Source organism: Chrysemys picta, chromosome 3 (genome assembly GCF_011386835.1).
Source record: "Chrysemys picta bellii isolate R12L10 chromosome 3, ASM1138683v2, whole genome shotgun sequence".
In the NCBI taxonomy this organism is placed as follows: Eukaryota; Metazoa; Chordata; order Testudines; family Emydidae; genus Chrysemys; species Chrysemys picta.
In genome coordinates, this window is record NC_088793.1 from 114,958,167 (window position 1) to 114,979,414 (window position 21,248).

At 41.8% G+C, this 21,248-nt stretch overlaps 1 protein-coding gene across 7 annotated transcripts in view; it reads left to right on the forward strand.

Moving 5' to 3' along the window:
* Positions 1 to 21,248, forward strand: part of ESR1 (estrogen receptor 1) — a 285,413-nt gene that overhangs the window by 121,762 nt on the left and 142,403 nt on the right. For all 7 annotated transcript variants that reach the window (XM_042846311.2, NM_001282246.1, XM_042846300.2 and 4 more), the window contains 1 exon segment: positions 12,672 to 12,862. In XM_042846311.2, the coding sequence (XP_042702245.2) occupies positions 12,672 to 12,862 (191 nt within the window).

Here is a 21,248-nt window from a genome sequence, read left to right on the forward strand (position 1 = left end):
GATTTAGACATTACAATGTTCAGCATTACAATGCCTAACTACTAGGTGCCCTGCCACCTAGTGGCATTTACAGGCCTGAGTTAGGGGCCCAGGCTTCTCAGGCATTGTCTGGAGAGAGAGAAATGCCTAAAAAAGAGATTCACAGAAGCCAGCAAACTAGGTAGGGAGCTGCATAAACTAGCCAGGCCCACAAATGAAAGGAAGAGGAAATAGGGCCCAGCTCCTCCAAAGGACTTAAGTACCAGACTCCCCAGGCTGGAAGAAGGCATCAATCTCTGCTCAAGATTCATGAGTCCTCTCCTGGAGTTAAGTGCCTAAGCCAGGTCAGCCCTTTCTCAGGGTAGAGCAGCAGAGGAGAAAGACAGCCTCACCTATCCCATTGTAGCCAATATCCTGCTGGTTAGGGCACTCAGTGGGGAGATAGGAGACCTCTTCTCAAATCCCTGCTCTACCTGACTTCCAACTTGATTTTTTTTTCTGAATTTTCAGTTCCATGACAAATTTTGATATTTTGACCTTTTATACCAATTTGGAATAAAAATAAATGTTAGATTTCCAACCAGCTCAACTTACCTGGTTTCCTCAGTACAGCTGTGATGGAACTGCAATTGCTGTGTCCATTAGAATAATTTAAAAAGAGATGTTGTCTCATGCAGGTCACACAGATTTTTCCAGTGCTGTTGTGGAAGTTATTGGGTCTTCTTTAATGATTTTTTTAAACAGAAAAATGTAAAACACACATGTGTTCTGTGTATTGTTTATGCTCACAACAAAGGGATTATTAATAATAAATGAAGCCAGCAGATAGTGGAGTAATGTGTTCTCAGTTTCGACAGTTAAGTTTACATTTCATGTTGACATTAATGAGATGTAAAGAAATATTAGAACACTCTGTATTAACATAGACTTTACAGTTTTTAAGCTCAAAGTAAATGGGAACAATTTATTTACTTGTTTCAATGCCTGAGGAGGGATTTTCCTACAAAATTCCAAATTTTTACGCATTTAACATCACAATTTAATTTTAAAGTTAAAGGCAGTGTAATACCTTAAACTAGTTTATTTGTCAGTTAACCTTAGTTGTTTTATCATGCAATCCTAAAAAGTCAAAAAGAGGGATTGCCTAATAATGAAAGAAGCATGTGAACCTATCAAAACACCACAAAGCGGTGAAGACAGATTTATGACTGATTAAAATCAACTGTAATTCCAGTTTGCATTTTGCTCTGTAGGTGGGTGTAACAAGCTGGCAGCATTTCTTTGAAACTCCCTATCCTATCACACTGAGTTATCAGACCCCACTTACCCTTTTCCCTGCAGATTTAAGGGAGGTGGGAGTGACTTTCTAGAAGAGAGAGGACCCTAGGGTATGGACTGAATAATTTTGAAGGAGGTCCTATCTAGGAGCAGCCAGCCTGGAGATAAGACTTGATCTGGCCTTTATGCTGTCTTACCCTTAAAATGTGACTTTCCAATTCTGTGTACTTAAGGCTTAACAAAAGAGTAGGTAAAGGTGACCATATTTTTATGAAATGTGTATGCTGGAGAGGAAGCCAGACAGCATGGTTTGAGCAGCTGAGGATTAACAAGGACTTGTATTTCTTTCTTATCCTTCCAGCTTTTCAGATTCACTCTCTTCTTTTACACTGCTTACGTGGGCACTACATTTTGTTTTCCTCCAGAGGCAGTTAGTTTTCTGTTGCCAAGTCCCCCTATTTCAATATACCTCTGGGCACAGCTGCCTTTGTTGGCCCTTGACGCTACTGCTCAGCTTCCTTCTTCCTCTACTGTCAAAGCCACACACACACTTTTTACTGCTGCCAGACATAATCAAATCTGTGATGGGGGCCAAATGTGCTGCACCTCTCTCTGTCAACTGCTTCCTCATCAAATTTGGCATGCTTCTGTGCAATGAATTATGGGTTGTCTCAGATTGCACTTCATACTCGACAGGCAGGGGGCTGGCATGGTTCAGAGAGTAAGAGGTTGGCAAAGAAAGATACAGCGTTCAGGCACAGCTGTGCCTTGACTGCAGCAGGAAGTTAATCCCAGAGTAGGTTGGGTGGTCACTAGTTTGGGTCCAGTGAAACTTGGACAAAACATGGGTTTAACTAAAACTGTCTGAGACACTGAAACCATCCCTCAAAAAAAGGGCATCTCGTGATCCCAGTGTAGGCCAGATTAATAAATGTTACACTAAACACTGATTTATGTTATTCATACTAATCCTCAAGGAAACAGAATTCCAATATATTTTAATTAAACAGATTACTTTGGTAGCTGTTAAAAATAGCTGTGATCTGAAAAGGAGCCAGTTGAAATTCATTATAGGCATTAAACAGCTCAGTTAGTGCCATCAACACACACATATATATAATCCAGGAGCCAAGGGTTTATATTTGTGTATAAACTCTTGACTCTTGGATTGCCAAATTCAATTTAGTTGGCTGAAGTAGAGTCTGGTTAACTAAAATCATTGTGTACTGTCAGGGCCGGCTCTAGGCACCAGCAAAACAAGCTGGTGCTTGGGGCAGCACATTTTTAGGGGCGGCATGGCTGGCGCCAGAATGCCGCCCCTAAAAATGTGCCCCGGCCGCCCTAGCTCACCTCCGCTGCTGCTGCCACGGCGTGCGAAACAGCTGATTCGCGCGCCGCTACTCGCCCTCCCTCCCAGGCTCTCAAACCTGGGAGGGAGGGGGAGATCCCGAGCGGCCACGGTGCGCGAAACAGCTGATTTGCGCGCCGCTGCTCCCCCTCCCTCCCTCCCTCCCAGGCTCTCAAACTTGGGAGGGAGGGGGAGATCCTGAGCGGCTGCGGCGCGCAAAACAGCTGATTCACGTGCCGCTGCTCCCCCTCCCTCCTAGGCTTGAGAGCCTGGGGGAGGAGGCAGGGCTGAGGATTTGGGGAAGGGGCGGAGTTGAGGCAGAACTGGGGGGTGGGGTAGGAAAAAAACAAGGGGGGGGGGCAGCCAAAATTGTTTCTGCTTGGGGCAGCAAAAATCCTAGAGCCGGCCCTGTGTACTGTTGCCTTATTACCTGGCCAGTATTTTTTTTTTTTGATGGCCTCGGTGTTAGTCAAATCCAGAAGCCCTCCACAAGTTAAGGGCTTGGCTACATGGGGAAATAGCCCAGAATAGCTATTGCAGAATAGATATTCCACACTAGCTCCCCACGTGGATGCTCTTACTCTGCATTGTGGGTATATTTACACTGGAGCTGGGAGGGTAATTTCCAACTTGGCTAGTCATACCTATGCTGGCTTTAATTGAGCTAGCATGCTAAAAAGAGAAGTGTAGCTCTGGCGGTAGGGGCTAGCTGCTCAAGTAAATACCTAGTGTCTCCTAGAGCTATTGTACTCCGGCCAGCTAGCCTATCTCACCTCCTGGGCTGCTGTGGCTACATTTCTAGTTTTAGCACACCAGTTCGAGCAAAGCTAGCGCACATAAGTCTACCTGAGATGGAAATTACACCTGCAGCTCAAAGTGTGGTGTACCCTAAGAGTGCTTTTGTGTGACTTTGGTTAAAACACTTTGGAAGTGGATTAAACTAATCTGCAAAATGGCAGTCTTAGTGCAGAATAAGTGTATCCACATGGGCAGTTATGAAATAAGCTAGGGTGTGAATTCTAATAGCTTTGCCATGTGGATAAGCCCTGAGATTGATGCTGCAGCATATATAGGTCATAAAGAGTCTGGGTCAAATTCTGTTTTCAGTTTAAATGGGTAGATCTGTTGTAACCCCACTGGAGTCAGTTCACACACAGACTAGTATAACACCTGAGTACCAGAACAGAATTTGGCCCTCATATTAAATACTGTCTTTATGCAGCAGTTGGGGCATATTTTCTTTCTGTCTTTATGCATTATAGGCTTGTCAGCTAAACTCAGTTGCGTTTTATATCCTCTTATTTCATATAAAACTAACTACAAATTTAGTAGGATTAAGTTACAAAGTGTAAAGTAACATTAGTTCTAGTAAATTCTGATGAGACAATCTCCTGATGAGACAATATTCCTTTGCAAGTTTGCATGGGACATATAAAGGGAAACCGAGGCAAGTGTGCATGTTGTGCTGCAGCCTGCTGGGGGCTGCCCCATGACAGTGAGTCATTAGGAAACCCAAATGGTGCTGCAGAAATGGAGATGACGGACTGACTTCTGGCTTCCCTTCCATATTTAAGTTTTATTTAAACTCTGCATTGTCTCTGGAATAACAAGAGACAGTGGCATATGGGGTTAGAGGTATGTTGTTATCCTTATTGTATGAGTAAAGGGCAGCAGAACTGTTCTTAGCCTATCCTGACTGAGGGGGTCACTCTAAACTGAAACTCACTTGCTAAGTAGCAGGTAGGGATGGCAAATTCCAGTGAAGAAGAGCAGGGGTGCAGAAAGGTGTTCCTACTGGGTGGTGTGGGTGCCATTTGACTTTTCATTCCCCAGTGCTTAAAGACTGTGCTGATTAAACTCAACTGAGCGTCATCATTTCTGTTCAGCCATTGCCAGAGCTGAATCACTGATAAGCAGGTCTAAGGGCTATGCCTTAAACTTGGTATAGGGACAGTGGTGAAATGAAAGACCATGCAGAGATTGTACTGGTGGTGAGGTTCCCTGCTTTCCACTGAAATCCCTAAAAGACCTGGGTTAAGTGGTGGAACATAAGAACGTGACAGTGCGTGACCAGTGACTACCGAGAAAAGCAATGGAGGCAGTGGCAAACCGCCAGCTGCAGAGGTGCACAAAGACATCGCATGATATCTCCCTGCTTTCTGGGCGGGTGACGCCCTGTGAATGCACCTTGGAACTCTGGATCTTTGCTAACCAAGGACAGCCAATTGTGAGTGGGGTGCACCAGAGGGAGAAGGGAGTGATGTGTTAAAGGAACATTTGTTCGGTGGACTTTCCCACCGCAAGGCGGGAAACTGAGGCAAAAGACACTGCCCAATACACTGTGGGGTCAGGTTTGCTTATGGTCATATGTTTTTGAATGTGGTTGTGGTGTTTTCCCAAATTAATATTTGGTTTCTTTTCCCTTTTAATAAAATTTCTCTTGCTATTCACAGATTCAATACTTGCAAGTATCAGGGTGCCCATCTCAGCTAGGATTGGCCTGGAGTCTCCAGGAATTAAAGATTAATCTTGAATTAAAGATGTGATTAAATCTCCAGGAATACATCCAACCAAAATTGGCACCCCTACTCTCAGCTAGGCTTCCACTTTGCCCCTGGAGAAGCCTGTCTGTTCTATTTCCCTTTCTCCTTCTCAGCCTGCTTCCTGGAGATAGGACACTTGCCTCCTCCTCCTCTGAGACGCTTCCTTGATCTTTCTGGTCTCTCTCTCTCTTTTCCCAGGGAGTGACTGCAGAGTTTCTCTGGGAGTACAGCCCCCTTCTGCTCTAAACCTCTTCTGTTTAAAGTAATCACCTAGCTGGAACTCATTCTAAATTAAGTCTGGCCCACCCTCCAGGTGCATCCTGATAGCATAACTGGTCTTTGAGGCCCACATTAACCCAGTTTAAGAGCCATATGAGGACTCTTTCTATCTCATAAAAAATCTGGAAGGCCTAACAATCCTTGGTTAATCAGCACACCCTAAAATTTGCACACAAAGATGTTCTGATCCCACATCTCTGCTAAAATTGTGCAGTAGAGAAGTGTGATGTTAAAATTCCATTATATTTGCAAATTATACTACCGAAAGTATTACTATTTATTACATGTCTAGTATACCTTGAAGTGTATTTATATAAATAATTAAATAAATTAAATAAATAATTAAGCTACACTGGTCAAATAAACAAAGCATATTCCGCGCTGCATTATCTCCACTTTAAGTATTTGCTTATTTGTATTTTCCAGAATTTATTAATTTGCCATCGGTCTCCACAGTCATTCATGTGAATTAGCAAGATTCAGCAGTAGGTTGTTGGGGCTTTTTTAGATAGGATATTCATGTTACAACAGCTTAAACCACACCCATAAAGTGTTTATGAGGAGTCAAAAGCAATGGGAAATATGTCAGAAGTTGTGTTGTTCGGGTATACATATTCATATTCAGTTGTGGTGAATTCTCAAGGAAGTATCTTGAGACACCAATACTTGGAGGCAAAAGAATAACGTGTAAAGGTATTAGTTCAGATTTGTAGATATAATTTTGAATGCAAACCAAGATGGATTAATCACAAATTGTGGGGTGGAAAAAATGCTTGTTATTAATATGTGAGTATCATGTCAGGTGCATGCAGCCTTAACTTCTGACTCACTCTAATCTCCATCCCATGCATTCTTTTTTCCGTTTGGGTTTTAGCTGTACATTCCGTAACTAACAAGATAAATGGACTGTTGCAATATTTCAGTTTATTCATGCATTTTCCAGAAATGATATAAAGATTTTGATAAAGAATAAAATCTTCCCTATCCTATCAAGAACACAATGAAGAAAGAACCTTATGACTATGTATTTGTTAGTGAGGCTCTTAATGAAAGTGAACCTTTGAAAAACTCTACCTACGTTCACAGAGCCACTGGGAAATCCTAAACTATTTCAAATGTGGGAACCAGTGACAGTGCCATTATAAAAATGTATGTTCAGAGTAGGACATTGCTTTGTGACCTCAGTGTGAACGTACAATGTAGAGAATAGGGCCTGGTCCAAAGCCTATCAATAAGATTTAGGCTCCTAAATGACTTAGGTGATTTGATCTCAAATGGTTTGGTAGGCTACCCTGATGATTGAAGATCTCCAAATGTTTGCTGGGATAATGATGCCTTTTACTGGAACCTTTTTAAAAAAAAATCACTTGTACTTAACTGCAGGAAGCCCTGTACAGCTGAATTGGAGTTGTTGGCAAACATTTGAACTTTGCTAGTAGGTCAGGAACCAGGGTATTTGGAACAAGTAGTTCAGATCTGATTGGCATGTGGCAACAGCAATGAAACACTTAACCCCACTTTTTCTTCTGTCAACAGTAGTTTGTGTGTAGAAACTGAGCATTCCTATGGGTGAGTCACAGCTGTAGGAATCCCCAAAGCTGAGCCACTGGGTTTCTCTCTTGCAGCTTTTTTCTATTATGAGGGAAGCTGATGGAAAGCACATCAAAACTGGGCAAGATAACAGAACGGCTATTGTGGGACTCTATTAATAAGACTCAAAGGAGGGTAATATAACTAATATCAATTAGCATGGGTCTTTGGAAAATAGATCTTGTCAAACTACCTTTTTCTTTTGATGAGATTGCAAGTTTGCTTGGAAAAGGTAATAGTGCTGATGTAATATACCGAGACTTCTGTAAGACATTTGACTTGATAACACCCAGTATTTTAGTTTTTCAAAAAAAACGATATAAAATTAACCTGGCACACATTTAATGGGTTTAAAACTGGCTAACAGATAGGTCTCAATGTACTTGTAAATGGAGAATCATCACTGAATGGGTGCAGGGATTGGTCCTTGGCTCTATGCTATTTAACACTTTTATCAAGTGTTTTACCTGAAAGAAAACATAAAATCATCAGTGATAAAGTTTGCAGGTGACCCAAAAATTGGGGGAGTGGGAAACAGGGTGACCACATAGCAAGTGTGAAAAATCGGGACAGAGGGTGGGGTAATAGGAACCTATATAAGAAAAAGTCCCAAATATCAGGACTGGCCCTATAAAATCGGGACATCTGGTCACCCTAGTGGGAAATAATGAATACTATAGGTTGCTGATCTACATTACTTGGTAAACTGCTTGCAAATACATTGTGTTTTTAAGATGGCTAAATATAAATGTATACATCAGGAACAAGGGATGTAAGTCATATTTACAGGATAGGGGACTCTATCCTGGGAAGCGGTGACCTTGAAAAGGAATTGAGGGTCATGGTGAATAATCAGCTGACCAGAAGTTCCTAGTGCAATGCTGTGGCCTAAAGGGCTGCTTGGATGTGTACATAGGGAAATCTCAAGTAGGAACAGAGAAGTTAATTTCCTCTGCATTTGGCACTGGTCCAACTGCTGGTGGAATACTGTTTCATTTCAGGTGACCACAGTTCAAAAAGGATGTTGATAAATTGGAGAGGGTTCAGAGACAAGACCATGAGAATGATCAAGGGATTAAAAGCATGCCTGATAGTGATAGACTCAAGGAGCTCAATCTGTTTAGCTTCATAGAGTCATAGGACTGGAAGGGACCTTGAGAGGTCATCTAGTCCTGCACGAGTCTCCTGCACTCATGGTAGGACTAAGGATTATCTAGACAAGGGGTGGGCAAATTACGGCTCGCGGGCTGGATTCGACACCTCAGGGCTTTGGATCCGGCCCACAGGCTTTCCCCCTGTGGCCCCGGGGCGGGGGGGCAGAGGGCTCTGTGTGTTGCCCTTGCCTCCAGGCACTGCCCCCTGCAGCTTCCATTGGCCGGGAACGGGGAACTGCGGCCAATGCGAGCTTCGGGGGAGGTACCTGGAGGCGCGGCAATGGCAGCGCACACAGAGCCCTGCGCCCCACCTCCCGCAGGGGCTGCAGTGATTCCTGGAGCGGCGCGGGGCCAGAGACAGGGCAGGCATGCGCTCCGGCCGGGGTCGCCGGGCTTGGGTCCGGCCCAGAGCTGCTCAGCGTCCGGAGCTGCACCGCGCCGCGGGGGCCTGGCCGGACCGAGCTGCGCCACACCATGGGGGCCGGGCCAGACCCAGATCCAAACCGCGCCGCAGGGGCCGGGCCGGAGCCAAGCCGGCCCGGAGCCGCTGGGGCCGGTGCGCTCGGCCGGAACCGGGGCCGGACTGGGCCGCGCCTTCCCGGAGCCCTTCTCGCACCCCCTGCCACCCTAGTTTACCTGGTACTGCCTGCCCGCCCCTGCTTCTTTTCAGACTTCCTGTGAACCTCTGATTCGCGGGAAGCAGGGGAGGGGGAGGAGCAGGGGGCGGAGGGTTCAGGGGAGGGGAGGAGGGGGAAGTGAGCTGGGGGCGGGGTGGAGAGCTGCGGCGCGGGGCCCTCTTAGCGTGGGGCCCAATTCAGCCGAATCGTCTGAATCGGCCTAAAGTTGGCCCTGGAAGTCGACGTATCTTAGATCGACTTACCTCCCATCCTCACGGCGCGGGATCAATGGCCGCGGCTCTCCCGTCGACTCTGCTTCCACCTCTCACCCTGGTGGAGTTCCAGAGTCGACGGGGAGCGCGTTTGGGGATCGATTGCTACCCACCGATCCGGCGGGTAGTGAAGATGTACCCCTAGTGTCCAACCTAAACCACCTTTGCTGCAATTTAAGCCCATTGCTTCTTGTCCTATCCTCAGAATAATTTTCTCCCTTCTCCATCTAAACCTTTTATGTACTTGAAAACTGTTATCCTGCCCCCTCTGTCTTTTTTTTCCTCCAGACTAAACAAACCCATTTTTTTTCAATCTTCCATCATAGTCACATTTTTCTAGACCTTTAATCATTTTTTTTGCTCTTTCCTGGACTTACTCCAATTTGTCCACTTTTTTCCTGATACTCCAGTTGAAGCCTAATCAGCATGGAGTAGAGTGGAAGAATTACTTCTCAAGTCTTCCTTAAACACTCCTGCTAATACATCCCAGAATGATGTTCACTTTTTATTTTTTTGCAACTGTTACACTGTTCACTCATATTTAGCTAGTGATTCACTGACCCCCAGATCCCTTTCTGCAGTACTCCTTTCTAGACAGTTGTTTCCCATTTTGTATGCATGCAACTGATTGTTCCTTCCTAATTCGTGTACTTTGCATTTGTCCTGAAAATTATTCCTATTTCCTTCAGACCATTTCTCCAGTTTGCCAGATAATTTTGAATGTTAATCCTATCCTCCAAAGCACTTGCAACCCCTCCCAGCTTGGTATCATCCGCAGATGTTATAAGTGTACTCTCTATGCCGTAATCTAAATCATTGATTAAGATATTGAGCAGAACCAGACCCAGAACTGGTCCCTGTGGGACCCTACTTCATATGCCTTGCCAGCTTGACTGTGAACCACTGATAATTACTTTCTGGGAACGGTTTTCCAACCCATTATAGTATAGTAGCTCCATCTAGGTTGTATTTTCCTAGTTTGTTTATGAGACAGTCACACGAGACAGTATCAAAAGCCTTAATAAAGTAATGATATACCACATCTGCTGCTTTCCTCCATCCACAAGGCTTGTTGTTCTGTCAAAGAAAGCAATTAAGTTTGTTTGGCATGATTTGTTCTTGATAAATCTATGCTGATTGTTACTTATCACCTTATTATCTTCTATGTGTCTGCAAATTGATTGCTTAATTATTTGCTCCATTATCTTTCTTGGTACTGAAGTTAAGCTAATTGGTCAGTAATTCCCCAGGTTGTCCTTATTTCCCCTTTTTCAGATGAGCACTATATTTGCCTTTTTCCAGTCCTCTGGAATCTCTCCCATCTTCCATGACTTTTTGAAGATAATCGCTAATGACTCATATCTCTTTAGTCAGCTCCTTGAGTGACTTGAAGACATCTAACTTGTCTAAATAATTTTTAACTTGTTCTTTCCCTTTTTTAGCTTCTGATCCTACCTTATTTTCACTGGCACTCACTATGTTTGATGTCCAATCGCTACTAACTTTTTTGGTGAAAACTGAAACAAAAAAGTCATTCAACACTTCCGTCATTTCCACACTTTCTGAGTCAAGATAGGATGCTTTTATAAAATATACACTCTAGGAATTATTTTGGGGAAGTTATATGGTCTCTAGAAGGAGGTCAGACTAGATCACAATGATTCCTTCCAGGCTTGAAATCCATTAATCATTTTGATTAATAGTTAAGTGTATAGTCTCATTCACCTAAACTGGTATATAGGTTATCCTTGTTAAAATGTGGCTAAAGGTGTTTTGTTAGCTTATTTTTGCTTTTCATTGGAGTTAAAACAATGAAAACTTCAAAAAGTCCTACCCCTGGAGGGCTGTTAATTTCCTGAGTTATGTTGAGGCTATTGGGGCTGGCGGACAAGAGGGAAGATCTGTGATCATAATAAGGCAGAGTTAGGCCATGAATTCTGTTTATAAGTCCAAGCTAGTCCACCTCTCCCTGCCAGAACCATCCTCTTCTCCGAGCTGGCCCTGTTGCTGTGAGATACTTCCACTTTCCAGTGGGTCCCATCCCCTCCCTCATACCAGGAAATAATGGGAGGGTTGGGAATTTCAAAAAAAGCAGCAAAGGCTGAAGTGTGGAGATGTCTCTTCTCCTCCACTAGGTGATGGTATTAGCAGCTCCATGTGTTGGAAGGAAAGGGATGGTCTGGCATCTTTGCAGCTGTGGTGGAAGGGTACAGGGAAAGTACAAAAATGCAGGTTTGATTAGTGATCAGCTTCTTTTGCTTATTTCTAAATCTAGGCAACATGGGAGAAGAAGTAGTGAAGTGATACAGTAAAAGGGATGTGGTTAAATGAGACATTGAGGTAAAACAGCTTCAAAGAGAGAAATCAAAGCAATGAAGGACAATAAAATGATGGGGAAAACAGGAAAGGGTTAAAAGTAGACCTAGGGAGGGAGGTCTCCCTCCTCCTCTTAAATTTTAATAGTATCCAAAATATGCAAATGAATGTTACTTTGCATATTATGGTCATGCTTATGGTATCAGGAATTCTGTCACCTCCCCACTTTCTAGAACCTCCAAAGATCCAGAGTTCCACCATGTCAGCATTTCACTGTTCACAGCTGTTTTCCACTTACACAAGTCACAAATAAACCACAGGTGAATATTAAAAGAAGAGTCCAAAATGAACTGGAACACAGGGCTTGAGGCAAAAGCTTTCGCTTGACTTCAAAAATGCTATTAAACTGGATTGTTGGCATAATTCAGGGAAAGTTGCTTGGAATATGTTAACATGACAATGCCTTATGATTTCTATAAGTGATATCCATTCTAAGCAGTTGAATGTCAATGAATTTAATTTGGGCACAGAAGGCATAAGAGTTTTGACAGGTAGCATTTGGGAGTGGCAGAGGAATGCTTCCAGGATGTTTTGGCTGATATGGATACTTGGGAGGAGTGGCAGCAGATGTTGGGGAGTAATTTTAGCTACATGAAAGGAAGATGGCATTTAAGAGCGGGAGTCTTTGGAGAATTGTTGGGGAGTTTTGGCTAGAAGCTTGAAGTTCCTGTTTGTGCTAGATGCCTCATTAATAAAAAAACAGGGAATCCTGCTGCACTCAAAGTGGGGAAGAGGACAACATGTCCGCACCTAAAAGTAAAACCTGGAGGAAGGTCCAACTTGTTAGATTCAGAAATACAATGTAATTGGCTAGGACAAGGTCATGTGATCCTGGTAAGCTAACTGGCATCTGTTCAAGAATTGAAAATTAAATAAACTTATTTTTGGTAAGTGGTTAGTATGTTAAATAGTATGCCAAATAATTTTTAGTATTTTTGGTCTCATGATTCTGTCTCAGCTAGTTGCATTCCATTTCTCAAAGCAGTCTTGTTCTTCAATATTTTCATCGTGCGGACCACATCTCAACAGTGTCTCTGACCACATTCCCTTTCATTTGCAATCCCACACATCACTTCCATTCCTGTTCCTTTCCCTCCTTGTGATCATATAACATGTCTGAGGTAATTGCTTACATGTAAAAGTAATGTTAAAGTATTTAATATCTTTTAATGTAACTCAGCAGCTGGAATGAGACTTTTTAATGTCAATAAATTCACTGAATGTTCATTTTACAGGCCAAGCTCGGATAACAGGCGACAAGGGAGCAGGGAGAGGATGTCCAGCACCAGTGAAAAGGGCAGTCTGTCCATGGAATCCACCAAGGAAACCCGCTACTGTGCTGTGTGCAATGACTATGCTTCAGGCTACCATTATGGAGTCTGGTCTTGCGAGGGCTGTAAGGCCTTCTTCAAAAGAAGCATTCAAGGTAATAACTTGTGGAAGTGTAGTAGTAAGTTCCTTATTCCTAGGGAATTGTGTATTTGTGAAGGTACGGAGACTATAAATTGATTCCTGGAGAACAAAACAGTATCTTTCACAAGCTGACAATCACCATGCTCACCCACATGCATTTATGTCCCTGTTTGTTAAATTATATATATCAACTAATAACATTGTAATTAGTTTAGTCCAAGATTTTAAAAAAACAAACACTTCTCCTTTCTATCTTTGGGTTTGTGTATGTCTCATCATGGCACTGGTGAAGAATCTAATTTCAAAATAAAACTCTATGCCGAATCCTATTCAACGCTGCTGGGTTGTTCTCTTCCCTCCGCCTGCCTTCCTTTTGCACATATACTGTGTAAAGCTCTTTATGTAAATATTCCTTTATGTTATTTATCCTTATCTGAAACAGCCTTTTCTTGTGAGTTCCCTGTCAGAGTGCAGCTTAATTTTTGCTCATTGATTTATTATAAATTCAGTGCTAGATTAGCAAGATAGTTCAGTTCAAGGCACAACTTAAGGACATCACTTCTTTGAATGCAAACACAATAAAAGAGGTTTCCTTTTCAAAATATATTGTGTCCTGCAAGCAGTTGGAATGGGGGTGAGGTGGGAAGAGTCACCCTCATGTTGTCTCTTTCTTTCATGGCTTGCTGTGCCTTGCCACTTGGTATCACACAGGGAGGTACAGCACACTGTCACAAAAATCAGTGACCCAAAAACTGCACTAAGCAACAGAGGGTCCTGTGGCACTGTCCATGTAAAACCCCGTGGGACAGAGTACACCTGGCAGAAGTAGAACTGAAATCTAGTAGTTAAAGCTACTGAATGGCACCCAGGAATATCTTGCATGTACAGTGTCTGTTGGGCAACTGATTCTGTTGTCTTGGGCAAATCATTTGACTGCCTGGTATTTCATTCAGCTCAGCTCCAAATTTAGGTAAGAAGCAGTTAAAACTTATTAAAAAACATACTTGGCCTCTGAGTTTTACTCCAGTAGGGAACAAATTGATACAACTTTGTTTCTTTCTGAATACAAACTAATCAAGCATGAAATTTCGGTGACCTCTATACATTACCTCCAGTTCATATATCAGCACAGAAGGCTCTTGTAGCTTTTTTCACAATTTGAACTAAACATAGAATATTTCTATCTCCTATCACAAGAATGTGATTATTGCCTCTTTGCATAGCTACCACTTAGATGAGGGAAATGTTGTTATAAAAAAAAATTAATGGAGATATTCTGTCTCCTAGAACTGGAAGGGAGTCCAGCACCCTGCCTTCACTAGCAGGACCAAGTACTGATTTTGCCCCAGATCCCTAAGTGGCCCCCTCAAGGATTGAACTCACAACCCTGGGTTTAAGCAGGCCAATGCTCAAACCACTGAGCTATCCCTCCCTCAAGCTAGCCTGCCCCCTGAGCATTCAGCTAAAGCTTCTCATGTTTCTGCAGGAAAAGTTTTTGTAACTTTTCAGTGAAAGGTTGGCTCCAGGGGAGACATTGGTGGATTTTAGTGGTAGTGGTTGGTTACTAATCATTTGTATTTCTGCTTTCCTAGGCTCATCTAAGTTATCTTAGCCATGGCTTTGTTATTTTTACTCAATTATCAGGGGGACTGGAGGGAGGCAGAGTGAAATGCAGTTCTCTTGATAAATTCATTGAATCAATATAAGTTTATGTAAAGAACAGATCTCCTAATTAAGTGTTAATCAGTTGAGTCCTTAGTTACAGGTGACATGGCAAATGGGGATGGAAAGGATCTTAGATGAAATATCATATGTTTCTATTACTGCAGTTTGTATTGTCCTCATAACAGAGTATGGAGAGGCATCTGTGAAAGAATTCATTTGTAGAGTTGGTCAGGAATTTTCCAAAAAAAGGGTTTTTTGTCTAAACTGAAACTGTTCACGAAATAATGTTGGGGTCAACAAAATACCAGACTTGTAATATTTTCAGTTAAAGTAACATATTTTGAGACTATCAAATTTTAATATTGTCAATACAGAAAGTTTTAGGTTTTTTGAGTTGAAACAACTTTTCATTTCAAAATTTTAGAAAATTTACCCTGAAAGAAGGAAAAAAAGTTTGAGATTGAAATGAAACATTTCAAAATTATCTGAACATTTTGATTAACCCAAAACGAATGTTCTGGATTTTTAGTTCATGAAAACTTTGGGGTTTTCTGACTTTTGCCTGATTCAGTATGGGATTTTTTTCCCAAAATCCCAAATTCTCATGGGATGGAAACAGTTTTCCACCATATCTCTATTCATTTATACTTTATCAGGGTCACTGCTCTTCCAATGAATAGGCCTTCTCTATGGACATTTATGGATCTAAGATGAAAATGAAGCGATTTAAAGGATGCTAACCTATCTCATTTCATTGCCACTTCTGAAGAGAGGTGGGTAAAACAGAAAAGACCCTCCTCATTTGTCTTGTACCATGCAGCCAGTACTTGAACTCAAGTGACAGAGCACTCATTTGGGAAGATTGCAGACCTGAATTTTCAGAAACTACTTCATTATTGAAAAATTTAGAAGAGGTACAAGAATGATTTGAAGTCTGGAAAATATGCTTTGTAATGAGAGACTTTAAGAAGCTCCATCTATGTAGTTTATCCAAGAGAAGGTTAAGAAGTAACTTGATCATGATCTACAAATACCTACATAGTGAAGACATTTCTAATTGTAGATGGCTTCTTAATCTGGCAGAAAAAAATACATGAGATCCAATGGTTGAAAGCTGACGCTAGACAAATATGGACTAGATGTAAAGTGCACATTTTTAACAGCAAAAATAAACAATTATTGCAACACCTAAGGACATGGTGGATTCTCCATCACTGAAGCCTTTAAATCAAGCCTGGGTATTTTTCTAGATGAAATACTATTGTTCGAACAGAAGTAAGAAGCTTGATGCAGAAATTGTTAGGTGAGGTTCTTTGACCTGTGTTATGCAGGAAGTCACTTCTGGCCTTTAATATTTTTTAATAGTCTTCAATTAAGACAGAGATATGGTATAAGTCTCATGACTAGAATATTGGTATAAAGGATCACAGCTTGTTCAGGAAGGACAAGCTAGATAAAATGGGAGAAGGTGTTGCAATATACATCAAGAATATATAGACTTGTTCTGAGGTCCAGAAGGTGATGAGAGGCAGACCAGTTGAAAATCTCTGTGTAAAGATAAAAGGGGTTAAAAAAATAGGAGTCATGTCATGGTAGAGGACTACTAAATCAGAAAGATGATGAGGAATTTCTTGAACAAACAGAAATATCCCAAATATAAGACCCGGTAGTAATGGGAAATTTATCTACCCAGATATGTTTAAAATTATGGCAAAACACGAATTACAAGAACTTATTGGAATGTACTGGGGACAACTTTTTGTTTCATAAAGTGGAGGAAGTAACCAGGAAGAAGGGAAGAAGAAGAATCCGGGGAGCTACAGGCCAGTCAGCTTCACCTCAGTCTCTGGAAAAATCATGGAGCAGGTCCTCAAGGAATCAATTCTGAAGCATTTAGAGAAGAGGAAAGTGATCAGGAACAGTCAGCATGGATTCACCAAGGGCAAGTCATGCCTGACTAACCTAATTGCCTTCTATGATGAAATAACTGGCTCTGTGGATGAGGGGAAAGCAGTGGACATGTTATTCCTTGACTTTAGCAAAGCTTTTGATAAAGTCTGCCACAGTATTCTTGCCAGCAAGTTAAAGAAGTATGGGCTGGATGAATGGACTATAAGGTGGATAGAAAGCTGGCTAAATCATCAGGCACAATGGGTAGTGATCAATGGCTCCATGTCTAGTTGGCAGCTGGTATCAAGCGAGTGTCCCAAGGGTCGGTCCTGGGGCCGGTTTTGTTCAATATCTTCATTAATGATCTGGAGGATGGCGTGGATTGCACCTTCAGCAAGTTTGCAGATGACACCAACCTGGGAGGAGTGGTAGCTACACTGGAGGGTAGGGATAGGATACAGAGGGACCTAGATAAATTAGAGGATTGGGCCAAAATAAATCTGACGAGGTTCAACAAGGACAAGTGCAGAGTCCTGGATTTAGGACAGAAGAATCCCATGCACTGCTACAGACTAGGGACCGAACAGCTAGGCAGCAGTTCTGCAGAAAAGGACCTAGGGGTTACAGTGGATGAGAAGCTGGATATGAATCAACAGTGTGCCCTTGTTGCCAAGAAGGCTAACGGCATTTTGGCCTGTATAAGTAGGAGCATTGCCAGCAGATCAAGGGACGTGATCATTCCTCTCTATTCGGCACTGGTGAGGCCTCATCTGGAGTACTGTGTCCAGTTTTGGGCCCCACACTACAAGAAGGATGTGGAAAAATTGGAAAGAGTCCAGCGGAGGGCAACAGAAATTATTAGGGGGCTGGAGCACATGACTTATGAGGAGAGGCTGAGGGAACTGGGATTGTTTAGTCTGCAGAAGAGAAGAATGAGGGGGGATTTGATAGCTGCTTTCAACTACCCAAAAGGGGGTTCCAAAGAGGATGGCTCTAGACTGTTCTCAGTGGTAGCAGATGACAGAACAAGGAGTAATGGTCTCAAGTTGCAGTGGGGGAGATTTAGGTTGGATAGTAGGAAAAACTTTTTCACTAGGATGGTGATGAAGCACTGGAATGGGTTACCTAGAGAGGTGGTGGAATCTCCTTCCTTAGAGGTTGTTAAGGTTAGGCTTGACAAAGCCCTGGCTGGAATGATTTAGTTGGGGATTGGTCCTGCTTTGAGCAGGGGCTAGATGACCTCCTGAGGTCCCTTCCAACCCTGATATTCTATGAGGAAAACAGCCATGTTACGCCTGTTTCTGACCAACAGGAAGGAATTGCTAGCAAATCTGAAGATAGAAGGCAATTTGGGTGAAAGTGATCATGAAATGATAGATAGAAAGAAGCAGCAGAATAAGGACAATAAACGTCAAAAAACATATTAACAAAGTCTGAGAACAGGTAGATAAGGTGTCATGAAGAAAATCTAAGGGAAAAAGGAGTTCAGGAGAGCTGGCAGTTTCTCAAAGAGACAAAGGTACATCTTCAAACTATCCCAATTTGAAGGAAAGATAAGAAGACTAGTAAGAGGCCAATATGGCTCTATCAGGTGCTCTTTACTGACCTGGGGAAAAAAATAGAAACATTAATGAATTGCTAAGGAGGTGCACAAAAGAATAGCACAAGCATGTAGGGACAAAATCAAAAAGGCTAAGGCACAAAATTAATTACACCTACCAGGGAACATAAAAGGCAATAATAAGAGGTTCTTAAATTACATTAGGAGAAAGAGAAAGGCAAAGGGAAGTGTAATCATTCTACTTAGCAAGGAAGGAGAGCTAATAACTGATATCAAGAAGGCAGAGGTGTGGCATGCCTATTTTGCTTCTCTTTTCATTAAGAAGGTTAATTATAGCCAGATACTTAACACAATTAATATTAACAACAAGGCAGAAGGAATGCAAGCCAAAATAGGTTAAAGAATATTTAGATAAGTTAGATGTATTCAAGTTGGCAGCATCTGATAAAATTCATTTTAGGGTTCTTAAGGAACTAGCTGAAGCAATCTCAGAATCCTTAAGAATTACCTTTCGAGAATTCCTAGAGAATGGGTGAGGTCCCAGAGGACTGGAGAAGGGCAAAAATTAGTACCTATTTTTAAAAAGGAGAAGAAAGAGGACCCTGACAATTATAGACAAGTCGTCCTAACTATGATACCTGGAAAGATACAGGAACAAATGATTAAACAAACAATTTGTAAGCACCTAGAGGATAATGGAGTTATAAGGAGTAGCCAGCATGGATTTGTCAAGGACAAATTGTGCCAAACCAGCCCAATTTCCTCTTTTATCAGGGTTACTGGACTAGTGGATGGGGTGGGGGGAGCAGACAGGCTATATCTTAATTTTTAATAAGACTTTTGACACACTTCCACATGACACATTCTCCTAAGCAAGCTAGGGAAGTGTGGTCTAGATGAAATTGCTATAATGTGGGTGCACAACTGGTTGAAAGATCGTACTTAATGAGTAGTTATCAATGCTTGTGGGCAAACTGGGAGGGAGTATGTAGTGGAGTCCTGCTGTGGACATCCCTGGATCTGGTACTAGTTGTCATTTTTATTAATGACTTAGATAATGGTGTAGAGGGGTATGCTTATAAAATTTGCAAATGACACCAAGCTGGGAGGGGTTTCAAACACTTTGAAGGAGAGGGTGAGAATTAAAACTAACCTTGATAAATTAGAGACCTGGTCTGAATTCAACAAATACTTCACTTAGGAAGAAGAAAATCAAATGCACGACTACAAAATGGGGCATCACTGGCTAGATAGTAGTACTACTGAAAATAATTGGGGTTATAGTGGATCACAAATTGAATGAGGCAACAAATATGATGCAGTTGCGAAAAAGCCTCATACTAAACGCCAGAGTGGATAAAAGGCATCTTATATGTAAGATGCAGGAAATAATTGTCCCACTCTACTTGGCACTGGTGAGGCCTCAACTGGAGTACTGTGTCCGATTCTGGGTGCTACACTTTAGGAAAGATTTTAAGAGAGTCCAGAGGAGAGCAACAAAAATGATAAATGATTTAGAAAACCTGAACAAATGAGGAAAGGTTAGAAAAACTACATGTTTAGTCTTGCGTAAAGACTGAGGGGGCGGCCTGATAAGTCTTCAAATATGTGAAGGACTGTTATAAAGAGGACAGTGATCAATTTGTTCTCAGGGTCCACTGAAGATAGGACAAGAAATAATGGGCTTAATCTGCAACAAGGGAGATTTAGGTTAGATATTAGGAAAAACTTTCCAACTATAGGGATTGTTAAGATCTGGAATATAATTCCAAGGAAGGTTGTGAAATCCCCATAATTGGAGGTTTTTAAGAACAGGTGGGACAAAGATGGTCTAGGTTTACTTGTTCCTTCCTCGGTGCAGGAGTCTGGTCTTGATGATCTCTCAATGTCCCTTCCAGCCTGAAAATTCTGATTCTTTCAAAGCAGGTTTAGAGAGCAGAATGCATGCCTGATTACTAAAGAAGTTATGTACTATCTTCCGTTTGACTATGCTTGAGGAAAAATAGAGGGCACTAGTGGATACCTATACATTTTGGTGTTCCTTATTGCTAGTTGTACTGTTTGAGCCATATGGTCTATACATAAGACAGGCAGAAACATATGACATTCATGCATAAATTACTGCTCTAAGGTTTCTTCTGCTTTTTGACAGAATATCCACAGAAATTACAATTTTAGGAGAATAAGAGATTTATGAAGAGCAGTTTGCATGTCAAATGCACAAAATGGTAAATATCACAAACTATTCCTGGGAAGGATATTCCAAGATCCCTATCATCACTCTGTTACTGTCCCTGTAAAATTTTGAACTCTGTGGATGCCTCTTATGCACATCCAGAACTTTAACATGTCACCCTGTGCTCATCCTATACTGCTTCTTTTTGTCCTGAGCACTCCCTTTTCCAGGTATTGGCTCCTTTGCTACCATTGATGTTTACAAGAATAACATGATGACATTATATCTAAACTGGAGAAATCGTCTATTCCCCTGTTTTTTTGTCTTCCTTGTTATACCCCTTGCCCTCAGGGCTTGAATCAGTATTCTCTAGTCATTCCATGCATGGTGCTTAGCAGTGGCATTGTTTTAGCTGTCTATTCATTCCATAGTACTGTGTTCTACTTGGTAAAAGTTGGTTATTGCTACACTTGCAGGTTGGATGGTAATCTAATCTTTAAGTGTAAGAACTTTAAAAAAATAAAAATAAAACTTCACATCTAAGTAAGTTGTTAGCACTCAATACAAATTATTCTACCATGTAATTTTTTGCCTGGCCAGAAGACCTGGGTACTGGTTAGTATCTCAGTAAGAGAAAAACAAGGAGAGATCACTCAGTTGTGGCAGTAACACCCCAAAATTTCACCCTATAAAAGAATGCCAACCTCATTAGCAATTACAGTACTTAAATTAAAGGCCAGTGTTGGCATAAGAACAAATGGATATAAACTAGACATGAACAAGGTTAGGCTTGAAATTAGATGGTTTTTCTCCATCAGAGGAGTCAAGTTCTGGAACAGCCTTCCAAAGGAAGTAGTGGGTGCAAAAATCCTAACTTATTATCAGACTGAGCTTGTTAAATTTATGGAGGGGATGGTATGATGAGATTGTTTACAATGGCATATGGCTGAACTGTGACTACCATGAGCTAATATCTCCAAAGGCTGGAGATGGGACACTAGATGGGAAGGGTTCTGAATTATTACATAGAATTGTTTCCTAGGTGTCTAGTTGGTGGATTTCACCTGCATGCTCGGGGTCTAATGGATTGCCATGTTTGGATTTCCA